The 16125-nt window shown below is 43.7% G+C and overlaps 1 protein-coding gene across 1 annotated transcript; it reads right to left on the reverse strand.

Annotated features, from left to right (window-relative positions):
* Window positions 1–397: 397 nt before the first annotated feature.
* Window positions 398–5590, reverse strand: LOC6727182 (Fanconi anemia group M protein homolog). Its single transcript, XM_002102538.4, has 6 exons — window positions 5391–5590; window positions 5000–5333; window positions 4008–4882; window positions 1262–3907; window positions 996–1207; window positions 398–941 (listed from the first exon to the last, which is right to left on the reverse strand). The coding sequence occupies exons 1-6, from the start codon at window positions 5463–5465 to the stop codon at window positions 620–622; spliced, it is 4464 nt and encodes a 1487-aa protein (XP_002102574.1). The 5' UTR covers window positions 5466–5590; the 3' UTR covers window positions 398–619.
* Between the last annotated feature and the right edge of the window lie 10535 nt (window positions 5591–16125).

Genomic DNA, 16125 nt, shown 5'->3' on the forward strand with positions numbered 1-16125 from the left:
TTAACTTATAATTTATCTTATAACTTCAATGTATCTTAGATTTTCAAGTAATAAGTCCCAACAGCAATCTCATATTGCGCGCCATCTGGCGGCCTGTGCGTTTCTACCTTACCCGTAAGATGGCGATGTATTTTTCATGATAAAAGAGCACCCCAAGTATATCGCCATCTAGGGAGCCATTCGTAATGTAATAAATTCGTATAGTCTGGCAGCACCAGAAAACGAATAGTTCATAGTGTTGCCAGCTAAAATTGTACCAAATCAGCGATATAAGAATTTTATGTTCTAAAAAGTGCTGGGAAACACTTTTGGATATATAGTTCGATTGAAACACTGGGCGCGCATTTTAAATGCATAAATGAGTTATGAAGGGTTACAAACAGAAAAACGCAACATATATAATTATATTGTTAATTTTATTATTTGTACGTAAAACAATGTAACCTAGTTAAATTATTGTACTCCCTTGACTTAAAGATATGAACAATCAATTGGACTTATAAAGATCTGGATCACGTATTGACATAAATTTACAAGATTATCAAACGAAATAAAATCGGAAACAGTTTAACAAATCACAAACAATTCAATGGAATGGCACTGGGAAGTGACGTAGCTTTTAATCGATTAAAACAACATCATCTTCATCGCTTGAGGTGCTAATGGTTTGTAATCGACGCCGTTTATTAACCGGAGCCGGAGGCACCTTACCTAGTCGACGTTGCTTTCTTCGCTCCTTTAGAATACGTTCCGCTTTCTCAAGAGGACATTCGGAGACATCATGCCCTCTTTCAATCGTTGAGCTTTCATCATCAACGATAAATGAGCATTGCATGTACTGCGAGGAATCGTCTTCCACTGGCTGAGAAAATATGTGCGATTCGTCGCGAAAAACTCGTGGAGGAGGCATCTTGAAGGCACCTGGTCTTTGAATGGGGCTCCTAGCAACGAGATGTTTTTTAGTTAGACGCATTTAAAATTCACCCTCGACTTACTTGAGTGCACGAAGGTAAATAGCATGATTGTTTGTGTCGTTATGGTCCTCATCATCGCTTGAAACGATCATGGAGTCCTTCAGATATGTGCCTATAGTAGTCTCCCCTTCCTCCTCATGGTCCGACCCGCTTTTTTCAGCCTCATCCAGAATAAAGGAATTGAATTTACTACGTTTTTGTCGAGGTCTCGTTGGAGTCTTAGGCGGATCAGGCTGAAAAACATATATTAGACGTATGGATCAAATTCTAAACTTAGGGATATATACCATTTGCGTGTCAAGAATTCGCTCGTAATCATCGGACTCGCAATCCACTTGGGTTTCCGCAACCTGTGGCTTCTGCTCCTCCTCCTCATCGGAACTTATAACAATCTTCCGTTTGGATGGACGCCGCGCAATAGGTGAATCCTCTTCGTCTTTAGGTACTGAGATTGTAGAATTCGTTGAAGTTATACGGTGCAGATTCTCCGCAGCTTTAGCCAGACGACCACGACCCCGCATTCGATTTAAATATAGATCAAAGATGCTTGGAGACTTATCCTGGATAGAAGAATTGGTGCGTTTCCGGTTCTCCGGCGAATTAAGACCTGCTGAATTTGGCGGTGCGCAAGGCAAAACCTTTGCTGCTGCCTTGGCTGCCAATTTGGCGGCCAGACTTTTTCCTTGGGGCTTCAAAGGTGACATGGAGTCAGACCCAAAGATATCTGGCGAAACGGTTCTCGAGCCATTCTCATGTAAGTTTTTATTTTCTGAGTTTTTAATCGTTCCTGTACTTGGAGGCAGTATATTTTTGTTCTGCGGGCTCACTAGCTCTAACTCCTCTGCCATTGGCTCGAGAAAGTCCTTGAAGTCATTCGCCTTTTGTTGGCTCATCAACTCCACTTCCTCCACCATCGGCTCTAGAAATTCTTTCAAGTCCTCGGCCGTTAAGTCAAGGTCATCGTTGTGTGCTGTTTCTTTCTGCTGGCAGTTTTCCTCCAATTTTTCCGTCTGGTGATCTAGGATGTTCTTTTGCGACTTCCCAATTGTCTGGGAGGCTAATTCCAGTTCCTTGTCCATTGGCTCTAGAAAATCATCCAAGTCGATATCCAAATCATCGACAATGGATTCTGCCTGAATTTTCAGATTTAAAGAGGACTTAACTTTCGTATCATCTATGCTCATTGGATATATCTCACTATTTTCATTAACATGACAGTGATTTGATTCCCCTGAAGATTCTGCAATGGGAATAGGAATTGATCTCTGACTTTCTTCCACGGCTCGAAAGTGATTTGTCTCAATTGTAGAGTCTCTTATAGAAATAGGTGCACTTCTTTCAGTCGCTTTAATCTTCAAATCACTGGCGTTCATCAGTGAATTTAGGCGACCCAAGTTGTCCCCCAATTCACTAGCTTCCATCCCGAAATGATATTCCTCTTCAATATCGCCTTGCAGGGTTTCAAACTTTAATTTGCTCAAGGGTTTGACCCTGAGCGGCGTTGAGCTATGGGGGACAACATCCGCGTCTGGTAAGTTCAATTGCTGGCTTAGGTACATGGACTCGAATTTCACGTCTTCCTCCTGTTGATCCCACTCTTCTTCTGACCAGGAATCTTCAATGCCACCCAGTTGCTCGTTTACTGTGGTTTCCAGATTTCGAAGCTCAAGTTTTTCCAAAAGATCTTGCTTCAGTTCAAAATTGTCCGAGTTTAGGCCATGCTCATTCAGACCCTCGAAAATCTTATCACAAATGGTATCGAACTTTTTCGGGCTCCGATTATACATTGGATTTAGTTCATCCCTGAAGCTAATCTCTGCTCCACTATTATTCCCTTGAAGAAGCTCATTCATCTGGTCCATTCCGTCACAAATGTCCAGAAGCAGTTGATAATTATTTCTAGTGCGTCGCTGTCGACTATTTAAGCGATCATCAGCTATATTCAACTCGCTCTGGATTTGCATCTTCGAATGGGTTTCCCTCAGAAATTCGGGATTACTTTTGAGTAAGTAGAGCTTTATTTGCCTGGGTAAGTGATCGTCCTGCAGATGGCTCATAAGATCCTTGGAGTCTGAAACCAATGGCTTGTTTGACTGCAGAAGGCGAGTAAGTTTCCGGAGGCGTTGCACATCTTCCTGACTGCTGGTTAACGTCGAGCTGGCCTGAGTTTCCCCAAAGAAGTTCTTCAGAGTTACGCTGCGCCGTAGGACTTGCTGTTTAACCAATTGCTGCGAAGAATCGCTCATTTGGTATTGTTTAATTCCCTGCAATATTCCGTGCTGACTCTCCGTTGGAGGGCTTTCTTTGAAGTATTTCCTTAGGCTACCAGTCTGTGCAACTGGTTGCTTACGCTTCCTGGATTCTTTCGTCTTGGCTGACGACTTCGGCTTGGGTTCATCCTCAGCAACTGGCTCCATGTGTTTCTCCACGCATTTTGGTTGAAATTTTGATGGCACCATTCGAGGATTTTGCTCATAAAGCGAAAATTTAACAACGGACGAATTCAATAGCTTCTTGTTGATTTGATCCTTGTTGGCCAGAACATCCTTAAGTACCTGCTGTTCTCGTCCTTCGGTCACTAGCATGACCACCTCTCCATTCTTTTTCCTTCCAGTGCGCCCAATCCGCTGAATAAATCTAGTGGGATTAGTGCTGCAAATGTCGAAGCAGACAATCATCTCCACCTCGCCGACGTCTAAGCCCTCCTCTCCGATCGACGTGGCCACCAGAACGTTGCTAGTGCCGGATCGAAAGTCGGTCATTATCTGCAGCTGCTGTTTCTGGGTGAGAGCGTAGCTTGCTCCAACTGTGCTGCCCTGGCCAACAAAACAGCGCGGACGGAGCACCGGTCTGTGTTGAAGGAGTAGACGGTGAATCAGCATCACGGACTCACGGTACTCGCAGAAAACAATGGCGCGGGAATCGGGGTTTGCCTAATAAAGAAAACATTTTTATTAAAAAGGGAATATTCTTATCGGTTTCATGAAAATTATATGAAAACTCGCAGATTTTTTTGTGATTTTTTGCCCCCACCTGAAAGTGTTGCACCAACACCTGTCGCAACTTCTCATATTTGGCATGTCCAAAGTCTAGATCAGATGGCAAAGGCGGGACTTCTCCATTCGTCATGGCATGCGTGGTGTAATCTAGGGGATTGGCGCCGAGTTCTTGGCGCACCTGCTCCACCAAATTTCTTAGATTACCATCTCTGGCCAGTACAAATTTCTCTCGCCCGTCCTCGTCTGCATCGAAATTGTTGACGAAGACGCGAAGACCGTGCCGCTCCATTAGCTCCAGCGAGTGGTACATGCTGATGCACATGGCGAAGTTGCTCATTATTATGTTGTGATCCGGATGCCGCTGGCCTTGCGCTGATCGTTCGACGAAGCTTTTCTGCTCAAAGAGCAAACTATTTCTGCTTACGGTTCCCTTGTTGCCTTTAAAAATCTCCGCTTCCGTAAGCTGGCGTAGGTATGGTTCGATGATTTGCAGCAATCGTTCTCTCGGCTCCTTTATTCTCTCTTTCAGGGAGACCACTATGGTTCGAATCGTCCGCCTGTGTATGTAGGGCTGCACGTCGATCGAGGTGTCCCAGCGAACTTGCAGATTGGAAATGTATAGGTTTCGGCACACAGCTGCCACATCCTCCATGGTTCTTCCCGGTGTAGCGGACAGGGCAAGCATCCGGAAGTGCCTGTTACGTGCCATCAGACAGTCGGCCACCTGGGTGTACGCATAGCGACCTTTGGCCCGGTGCGCCTCATCCACCACTATTAACTTGATGGACCCAAAGGGAAAGCTGGATCCGCCATCAGCTTCCAGCATGTCTGAGTGCACCACCTGCGGCGTGGCGAAGAAAACCCGCTTGGAGGCCCACAGCTCAGCTCGTTTGGGTCGAGGAAGTTGGCCTGGAATAGAAATGGGATTTTTGGATTCAGGGCTTGTGAGGCAGTCGGCACATTCAGGTTCTTTTAGTCATATAACCCGGTAAGGAGATGTAAATAAGCCCTTTCATTTGAACTGACCTGTTAGCTGCACCGTATCTTCAGATGGAAAGGGCATTATCTTCTGGGAGGCGTGGATCTGCTGCGAGACCAGGGGCCTCGTGGGTGCCATGAACACGATCTTCCCTTTTGGATACCACCTGTAAAAGTTGTACATAACCACCGCCGCAATGAAGGTCTTTCCCAATCCCGTGGGCAACACCACCAGGGTGTTTTTGAACAGCGCCGACTGGACGATGGTTTGTTGATATGATCGCAGGGGCAGGTTGTTGGGATATATCCAGTTGTTTCCAGTGGCCATATCGAAGCCATCGCAGGCTTCGTCGAAAAGTTCTCGACGTGTTCCGTCGGCATCCTGAGGATCCAAACTGTGAGAGACTCATTGCTCACAGGAGTAAATACAAGTAAATACCTCGGTCTTCAGCTCTTCGTGCATCGCCAAGGCCGCCACTAGGTCTTCGTCATCGTCCATCCATTTCACATCCATGATAGCAGCAATCTTTTGATAACAACTACTGGACGACGATCTACATTTTGTTTTGAAAGTGTTTACATTGCTTTACATTGTGTTTATAACATAACATTCCGTTAGTGATGAGCTCATCGTTTCAGGTGCGCTGTTGGTGTGGCGCGCGATATCGATCATACAAATCGTGACACGAAAACTAATTTTATTCTGTTAAATCCTATAAAGATAGGATAATAAGTAATAATTGATAAAATGCTCATAAATGGTTAGCTATGTAAGCAAACTTAAATCGTCTTTTTATCCCGCGGTTTCGCTGAGCCATTAAACAGTGCTATAAAATGGCGCCAAATACAAGAGTGGCAGCACTGCTCCAGATGGCGCCACTTCGTATATGTTTGACAAGCACTTAAATTCAAATAAAAGTGCGCCAATTTCAAACAGTTAATTTTAGTGAATAAAGATAAATGAGTGATCAAATGGCAATAGGGGATTTGAAATAAAAGAGCTATTTTTAGGTTTTAATTAATCAGTATTAACACCATTCATTCATTGGTGAAAGGTATTGCTAAAATGCCGAAATCCTTACGAAAACGAAGACCTCACAATCTGCCCGGAAATGTCAAGCCCCATTTAATGTCGCCAGTTCGTAATTGGGCGAATACACACTGCGTTCTTTCAGATTGCCCGAGTACTTTTCGCGATATTTCTGTCGTAGATGTTCTGATTGTCTTAAATTAGGCGCTTCCAACGACCGTTCTTACATGTTTGTGTTTTCCCAACAGAAATGCTTGGTATCAAATGAAAAGCAGTACGGGTAGATACAATTGAACTGGTAGCACCATTAGGATATTTAACAATTACATTTTAATGAATGGATTAATTAATGGAATATAACTGAATTTGAAACTATAGAACGTGTTATATGTGGTAAATTTAATTTATGAGACGAATAATATAATTGAAATAATATACTCCCATACTGGCTAAACTCACCCTTAAATTCTGAAGTTATACCACAAATCCTTGCCCCTGCTGCTGATGAGGGAAAACGATAATTAGCAAGCACATACATACACTTGGCCAAGTTTGACGGAAAAACATACGTAAATAGTCGCAATCTCATTTCAAAATCTCCACCTAATGAGCATTGACCGTGTGTGGGGGAATCTGAGTCCGAGTGCTGGATGTCATGGCCCACTCCCGCGGAAAAGCGCGGGCACCGGAGAACACTCACAAAATGTAATTATATCGCATTATTTGTCATTCCGAGCAAATGAATTGAAACAAATTTAGTGTGACAAATGAATTGTTCACTTATGTACGTAAGTTCGTGTGTTTGCTAGTAGTGGAGGGCTGGGGATGGGGCGGGGCACCCCATTCGGCAGCCACCGTGAGCTGGGACAGAAATACCCGGGTACACGGGTACACGGGACACACTCAATTTGCTGGCTCTCTAGTCAATTTCATTTCATTTGCATGAAGTTCTCCCTCTCTTCGGGGCTCCCTCCTCATATAGACAATATATGTATCTCGGTGTGCGTGCTATCTGTGGGATATCTGTTTGTATCTGTGGGCCATGGGCACTACGCCTTTTGCCTAATTCGGCTTTATGAGCCATGTCTAATTACCAAATGAATTGTGCAATTATTTATTTTTGTTTATTAATTGGCTGCCGCTTTAATGAGCCTAATGACCAGATATCTGAGCGTAGATTTGAGTGTCCTATGGGCACATGTGATGAGTCACAGGTTATTGCAATGCCCTGCCCGACATGGCCAACATAAATGTCATGACTTATGCGCTGTGCTGCGAGTGCTGCGATGCGATGCGGTTGCCGTACCCTTCTCGACTCATCGACTTATCTGCGACGACGCCAAGTCGCCAAGTTACGAGTATTTGCGGTTGCCATCATAACGAGCACTCTCCATACAAAGTTGCCCAAGCGGAAGCAGCCACCACGGGAATCCAGGCCAGAAAGGGCCCAGACCCATTTATGCAAAGTGTTTTTAGCCGGGGTTGGAGTGATCCAAAGGGTATTCACTACGGTTGAAACAGTCACTCAAATAAAAGTGTTAAGAAGGCCTTTTGAATAACCATTGAGATGACTATCACATGGCCTAACAAGAAAATGTTGCAAGAATGTTATCAGTCGATTTTACATTAGTTAATCTCTTACTTCTTTTTTAATAGCATATGTGCAAGTTCATTTCATATATATTATTATAATATAATTTAATTCAACTTTTGAAGGCTTATGTGGGTACTCCCTTTTAGAGTGCTGGGATTCAATGTCTTGAAGAATACATCTCTAGCTCGCAAATGCACAGTACCTCTGTGGCTTGGGCAACTCATTAGCACTTATTAAAACTAAGTGCTGGGACCTCGGGCGGAAATGGGCCTGGATTTGCGGTGCCAGTTACAATGGGCTGGCGACAGCTGCGCCGGTGGGTAACCAACGTTTCAGCGATTGTCTACGCCAGTCGCAGTGCATTCGAAGTTGGAGTTGCGTCGATTATGGGGCTGCAGTGGCATTTTGCCGGTTGCCAGCTCCCAGAACTCAGAACTCAGCGGCGCGTGTCGCCACCAGACGGACAAACAAATAAATGGAAATACAAACTAAGCCCAATGCAGCTCAAAATGGCTGCCAATTATCTGGGCTGCCATATTTGTTTCCCCGGTTGTTGCCGGGCAATAAAACATTTCGTTTATTAGCCACCACCCGAAGTAATTCGATGTGCAAGTTCAACCTGGGCAACACTGGAAAATATATCTTGAAAAAGTAAAAAGTAAATGCAAGTAAAGGTAATATGTTAGAGCGATGTAGTCGAGTGTTACGACTATTGGATACCCGTTAATATATAAACGGCGAAATCTTACATGGAATACTATTAATAGATTTCTGTAGTCCGAAGTAAATCATTTTTTGTAAGCTCTTTACATACTTTTCAACGAATAAAGTATTCCCAGTAAACCTACGATAAACGGGTATATATATGTGTAACTAATGAATAACAAATATATTTAAGCTTGAGAATATTATTGGAGAAGAGATCGCATTCCCATTAAAGAATCGAAAATAAAAGTTTGTATTTCTATTCCTAATATTCCAGTCATTATCTACATATCTGCATATTAATATATGCATTAATAACTTAAAGACTTTTAAATCATTTTACTGTTAGGAGTGAACAGTTCTTATTTTGATCTTCGCAACAATTGATAAATATTAAATTCGACAAATCGATTTTTATTATATGAATAGGCAATTGAGTTGAGAATACGTTTGCAGTGAAAGCTTTTGACTCAAGTCAATATTTTATTTAGATATACTTTATTCTGAAACGGCTTGCTCTTATTGGTTAACTACATATATATGTTGGCAATTCGAATATAGAGGTTGCAAGTAATAATTTTCCCTGTGCAAAGATTGGGAGATTCCATTAGCTGAAATTGCCAAAAATTGCAGCCAAACTTTTGGTTAGCTCGTGTCTGCGGGCAGTAAGTCGAGCTTATGAGAACAGCACCTGCAGGATGAGATACACCGGAGTGCGGAATCATCAGGACACGCCCATGCCGAGCCACGAACACTTCACACTTTCACAGGACGGAGCTGAAAGATGCGCTGTTGTGAGCCAGCGAAATGAAATAACAAATTGGTCAACACAATTTCATTATAAAGGCAATAGCCGTCTCCATCTCCAGCTCCGCCAGGAACCCATCAACCCTTCATCAGATTACGGCGCAGCTGCAGGCGCCGCTGCCCAGTCGATGCTTGAATCGATTAACCCCCGCGCGGCCAATCCTTTTGCATACATACGTGCCGCACCTGTTGTCATGGGTTAATCGGGCAGCTCTTCTAAGTGCTGACTGCCATGCGATCGAATCGGATCAGATCGGAAGGGGAAAGGGTACATGGATGGTTATGTGGATGGGGTTGGGGTTGGGCATGGGGATGGGGTTGGGATCGCCATCGCTTGATGGCTATCGACTCTAATGGCGTCCAGGGCATTAAATCGTCCGACAGCTTTAATGGGCCCAGAAAGGAAAGTCCTTCGGCGCTAGCCCTGGAATTGGATACGGCCAAACGGATATGCTTATGCGCGGAGAGCACACATCCTCGATCCGGATCGGTGGCTGGTAGGTGTGAACTCCCGAGACTGTGGCGTTGCATAATTATATGCAATTTGTACCGACCAGGGGTCCTTCGAGGCCTTCCCAGAAGGCCGGGCTACCGAGTTACCTGCTGGGCTTCGCTCATCCTCTCGCCTGGAGTGATCAATGAATGGAAGCCGACTATTTGCTCACCTAATGTCCGTGGGTGTGCCTGAGCTGGCAGCTGTCCAAGAAACTTAGAAACTGGCCACGATGCACGTGTTAGAAGTGCATTTACTTTCGAAATCCACATTCCGAAAGATGTTATAAGAACGAAATCATAAAATAGCAGAAATAATTACATATATATAGTTAATACATCGCCATCCATCAGAGTACTATGAAAAAAACATGTGCATGTGAGTGCAGCGCTTCTTAAATCAAGCTCGTGCCTAAGCGATACTAACTTGGCAATAACTTGCTTAATTAGCAGTCAATATCACGCACTTCATATCGTCCAATTAATTTAGCATATTACTACGGCTAACTATGAGTTACAATTTGCCGTGTGGCAATTACCTGGCTCGCAACATCGTTGCTCCGCAGCTGACGGCTTCGTTTGTTGCAGCAGCGCCAAGTCAGTTCAGTTGGGGCCGACATGCAAATCAGAAATCACCATATTGCATGTTGTCATACTCCCCCGAAGACCCACCTCCCTTCCCCGACCGCCCCCCGCCTAATGATAGGGCTGACGGGCGGTGCAGTAGACGTCAAAACGTCAAGCGTCTATTAGCCTGATTTTTGCATGCGTCGGAGCTCCCGTCTCCGTCCCCCTCACCCTCTCACCCTAGCTCGCTCTTTTGGCCCTTTAGTCAAGTAAATTGGCTGCAGGCCTTACCGTTTTATAATCCTAGACTCGTATGTAAATAGTGCAGTGCACTAAAAAGTACGTAAAACAAGGGATTACTTATAAATTATACTTTGAGCAAATAATAATCAAGTAATATTCATTCAGGTCGAGTCAAGTTAATCAAATCTATCTACTTTGTTGCCATTTGATTAGTAAAGGTATTAAGCTTGTTCGTTGACTACAGATGGTTTATTTAGGCAGTCACTCACCTACTTGCCAGTTTTTTGCAGTGCACTTTCCTTGCATGTTAGGAGCCTTTTTCGAATCGGCTAACGAAACCCCGATCGGCAGCCACCACCCCCTGTCGCGATCCCAGCATCGACTTTGTTTGTTCGTTAACATTCTGGCTTAAATGCCACAGTGTGGAGGTGCATGCAACGCGCTTACAATGTTGTCGTAGTTACAATATTTAGTAAATTTAGGCGTTTTTCTGCTTTGTCAGGCTGTCTCCCGAATTCGTGTCATGCGCCCGTGCAATTTAGCGTTTAATGAGAAGGCGTTCGTTGGCCATTAAACTGCAGCCCCTCGAATCGCCGGCAGTCAGGCACGTAATTGTGACTTGGCTCTTTTTGCTGACTTTTCGTATAGCCGCTTATTAATGCCGCGGCTCTAAGCAGCTCGTAAAGCCACTTGCGTGACACTCCAATGCTCCGGTTTGTCCACGAGGTGCAGGCACCTGTAATTGCGGGTTGCTCTTAACCCGGTCCTAAGTAGCTTCAAATTTTGAGTGCATTCAGCGCAAACAAGCAGGTCGATAAGTCTGCTTTGGCCATCAAAGTCATCACCGTTAGGGCCTGGTTGTGTGACATGTACTTACCGCAAAATAGCAACAGCTTTGAGCTGCTCTATGGCATTGTGGTGTAGGTAAACTTCATTTGCTTTCCTTCTCAACACTTTAATCTAAGATATTCATTTTGCAAACATTAGTCGAACACGCAAAACGGAAAATAACACCAACCAGTACAGGATTGAACCTTGATTTACAGTACATGTTCGTTTTTAAAGCCTTTTTACTGACTTTTGAAATTTATTACCCCTAACATGTGGTGAGTGTTACAGCCAAAATAGATACTTTGTTAAAGTTTAAGACCCTAAAAGTATTTATTATATTAAAAATCCATTTTATTTTATTCCAAACTTTTTAGTATTTGCTTTACAAGTCTGCGAACCCGTTCTAAAATATTTTGTTCATATTTATAATTGACGTTTGTTACAAAACCGCACAATCACATATGTGCATCCAAGCAAATAATTGCCATTCCCATAATTTAGTCATTAGAACGAGAAAATAATGGCATCTATTTACTGGCCCGAGGATCCACATACCCATTTCAAACGATTGCCATCATTTGCCCAACGATCTTCTGATAATTTCGGTGGTTTGGTGCTGAACAGTGCATGGCAAATCGCGGGACTGTTGCCCAATGGCACTTTGAAAATCACATAAATAATAACCGCAATTAATTTTCATGCAAAATACCAGAGTGCCGAATGCAGAGCCATGTGAAATGCAATTAATTCAAGAGCGCCAAAGCCACAAAGGCCGGGCCAACACCCACAACCACAATGGCGGGGCAACAAAGTGGTAACAACAATAAAAGATAAATATAATGACGGCGTTGACGTTGCCGCCGCCATATTTGAAACTGTGCCAGCAAATGTTGCCGGTGCTGGTGGTGGTGGTGTATCTCGATGTTGCAGTTGTATTCGCATTAATTATAGACTCGGCAAGTCACAAAAGTATCTCATTTTCCAAATTACACACGCTAAACAAAAAGCCAGCTCCATTCCCATTCCCGTTCCCGTTGCCAGTGCCATTTCCATCCCCCGGTTTCCATTCCAAACCATTCCGATTCCATTTTCATTTCCAATTCAGCCCCAACTGCCATTTAAGTTAAATATTTTGTCTGCTTGCTGCATTTAAATTGGCGCATTAGTTGGCTAAATGTATTTCTTGGCTTTGGCTTGCAACTCGAACGAGACGAACCACCATGACGGATGGCAGTCACTGCGAGAAAAGTCGCGTAATATCCATATCTATAGATTTGCAGTGTCACTTGAACAGATATGCCAACCAGGTTGGGTATAGGCTTAAACAGGTTTCATTGGCTAATCCAGACAGATCATGATTTGGCCACTTTATCCAGATCAGGCCATAATGAACTGAATAAATATTTATAAGATCACTTTCGCCTTTTCGAGTTGCTTATCTGTGATTTTTGGTCATTATGTCGCAGTATAGCTAATTTGATAAAACTTAGAAATAATAAATTGTATATATATGTGTGTATTTCCTCAATAAGTATATATTTAAACAAAAACATTTACTTAGTTTAGCTATTTTAGTAATGCATCATGTAAGGTTGATTTTTGTTTATTTAAGTAACAAAGAACGTTGTTTTATTTCAGTTTCCTATTTCTATTGTAAAGTTGTATGTTTTCCCCAGTGCATCGGTCTCCCACTGCAGGTACTCTTGGCCCGAACTGGAACTGTGGGCATGGGCATGCAGATGTGGTTGCCACGCCCACCTGGGGCCATTTCGCTGCCTGGTCGCCTGGTTATTTGTAATTCATAAGCTCGACGGCGGCTTTTTGATGTTTCGTCCGTTTTGGCGCATGCATTTGTCATTTGGCGGCAAAAGTTTTCCTCCAATTACACGTTACAACGATATAATAATGACATAATGTGCCAGGCCCCAAGAGTCGACGGCTGTGTTCGTATGCAAATGGCTCCCCAGAAACGGCAGAAATGGCAGAAAGACCAGGCCAGCACGAACACAAACATCACTTAGAAATCCTGGCCAGGCCGTAGTTCTGGGACTTAACTTCCAGTTTGCAATCTCCCACTGCAGCGGAACAGCACTGCAGATATCCAGCCAGTTGGCCAAGTGCAAGAGGTAAACTGGAAACTGGCCGCTTTGATTGGCCGGCCAGCTGGGCAGGCGGCCATTGCCATTGACTTGGCTTAAAAGCGCGGCCCGCAAGGCTTAGCTGGAAATTTGTTTATTGCCCCTTGCACTGGCCGCCATGTTGGAAGGCCACTGTGATAAAATCTGAACAACAAAATGTGCTGGAAAATGTAGTAAAGTGGAGATTGTAGTTGAGTTACACTTTTAAAAACATAAAAAATTAACTTGAAATTCTTTGTAGATTGATTGTTTCAATACAGTCCATTACTGCCATAAAAACAATAAACTATAAATCTAGTTTAAGTAAACACCATCTCGCAATCTTAATCAAACAAACAAGTTGCTAGATTTAAGCTTAAATTAGCATTTATCAAGGGTGTTACTTGGCCAAAGTCCTGACTTCCTCCATCACCGGAATGGCCTTACTCCTCGCACATTTTCTCAAAGTGTACCATTAGGCTAACTACGAACGCCTGAGTCTCTCTCTCGATTCTCCGACTTGATTGTCTTAATTGCCTTCGCTCCGTTCTGCAGCCATGTTAACGTAAAGCGAAACTAAATCAAAGTGCTAATTTGATCATGTGCGTATGGCTACGTAAATGGGCCTGGCCAAGTCACATTTATCAAGTGGGTTTGTCATGTGCCGGCTTTCAGTTCCCAAGTTCCCGATCCTAGGGATTGCCGGTACTGCTCGTGATCATGTTCAGAGGGGAACTGAAAGTTGAGTCAGCTGCCCGATGGGCGGTGAAACGACCATTTTGTTGGGAAATACAAACACTGAAATAAATCAATTAGATCGACTTTGTTTGGACGTGGCTATTTCGTGAACCAGCTTTGGGTGTTAGTCTAATGGCTGTCTGGCTAATTAGTCGCCGACTATTTTTGTGGCGACTGCGTAAATTAATTTGTTTAAAGTTTCACCAATTAGCACATTTTGTTTATGGTAATTTGGTTATCGCCGCCGCTATATCGTATTTGCATTGGTATTAATAGTCGACCAAAGGCATCGACGAATCGAAAATCACAATCACCGTATATGACTTCAATTGGCACATTTCAAATATATCCCGTCGCCGTGGCCACAAAAAGCCGCTAATCAAAATTAGTTAAAACCCACTTGAACCCATTTTAGCGTTGCGCAAATCACGCCCCAATCAGGCCCAGTCTCGAATCTTGGCTTATATGGTATAGCAATATAGCAGACCGGGGCCTGTGACAGCATTCCTCGGACATTCAGTTAGAGGGCCCCCCAAAAGTCCGAATCACTTGTTTTTATGCTCTCATATGAGTTTCATTAGCGACCCGGCCATAATCAAGCTAAACAATTAAGCCGAGACAATAGTCATACTTGAGCCATGGCAACAGACTGAAAAAGCCAGGGAAACAGTCTGTCAACGTCTGCCAATTAGCGTTAATATTCGTCAAACAATATTTGAGGTAACTAGAAATCATAACCCACTGACTGGCGACTTGCTGTCGGCGCCAACTGTACCCAGTTTTTTCGCTGGTTATTTATTCGAGTTTTATTCAAATAATTGATGACTGCTTAATAAAACCCAACGTCTCGTATAATTCCCAAGAATTCGGCACTGGTGCGTGCAATGAGCAGCCTTTTTCCGCAGACGGGGGCGTGACTTCCACAGGCTTTCTGCTTGGCTGGGGGCCTGGGAATCGCATACGGATTCGTATGAGTATTCGTATTCGGATTTGGACTCGGAATCGAAATCGCCCTGGATGGGCACCCATCTGCGCTCTGTGATCCGATCTCGCCGGCACTTAAAACTCATGAATAAGTGTCCGCTCCTCCGCTGCTGTGGGCTGCAATTTGTGACATCCGGCCCAGATATGGAAATGGATATATGGATCCATATGGGCGATGTGGCCCCAAATATGAGACTTTGCTAATTGGACTGTCAGTTTGGAGCTGCTTTTGTTTGCCGCATTTAGCTGGCATAAATTTCACTTTGGTTAGCGTTGCCCAAATACGAGAAAAGGCCGATCGAGAGCTCGTGAGCGGTACGAAGTGCTACCGAATTACACTGCCAGAAACTGGGAATCAACTAGAAGATTCCAGTTAACTTCGGAAGTGCTTGGAAGTCCCAAGAACGAGGCCCAAGGCCGGTAGCCTTTATGGAGAGTTGTTTGATTTGATCATAAACTATGCTAATTAGTCGAGTTACAGGGCAAAAATTCGGATTATATAATACAATATTAAGAGAATGTTCAATAAAAATACAATCATATAAGCTAATGTTAAATTTCATTTAGTACACACCTTTTCTCTAGTCTATAGTCAATTATGTATTTATATTATCTAAATTCAGATAAGCAATCGTTTCGTTTGATCTTCACAGCATTACTCCGTGGTGATTTTCTAGTTTCCTTGAGTGAAGCATCTAGAATGAATAGTGCTTAGATCCGAAAAAAAAAGTTAAGCCACACGCCTCAGTGCCGCGGCACAGTTGTTAATTAAGTGCCATTAACTGAAGGATATAAACGCAATTAGCGCCGAATGCATCTCAAGCAAATCGGCAGAGATACCCAGCGCATGTGCTCATGTATCTGGCAGATACAGATACTTTTGCGATGCTCGCACACCCCCGAAAACACGGGCGGCGCTGCTGCTGATGTGGCATGGCCGCCGTTCTCCGAGTGCCGTCTGCTTAATTAGTCTGCAGCCCCAAGAAATAGACCCCAAAGACCGCCCCTCCCTGCTCCCTGGGGTCCCAACTCATTTGAGTCGCATTTAATAAAATCAAAATCCATT

The sequence above is a fragment of the Drosophila simulans genome, chromosome 3R (assembly GCF_016746395.2).
Source record: "Drosophila simulans strain w501 chromosome 3R, Prin_Dsim_3.1, whole genome shotgun sequence".
Classification (NCBI taxonomy): domain Eukaryota; kingdom Metazoa; phylum Arthropoda; class Insecta; order Diptera; family Drosophilidae; genus Drosophila; species Drosophila simulans.

Excerpts from the sequence above, each read along its gene's own strand:
- LOC6727182 (XM_002102538.4), bottom strand. The coding sequence starts at position 5,465 with ATGGATGTGAAATGGATGGACGATGACGAAGACCTAGTGGCGGCCTTG. Across the intron at positions 4,883-4,999 it reads AGATACGGTGCAGCTAACAG|GCCAACTTCCTCGACCCAAA; the intron begins GTCAGTTCAAAT and ends TTTCTATTCCAG. Across the intron at positions 942-995 it reads ATTTACCTTCGTGCACTCAA|GAGCCCCATTCAAAGACCAG; the intron begins GTAAGTCGAGGG and ends TCTCGTTGCTAG.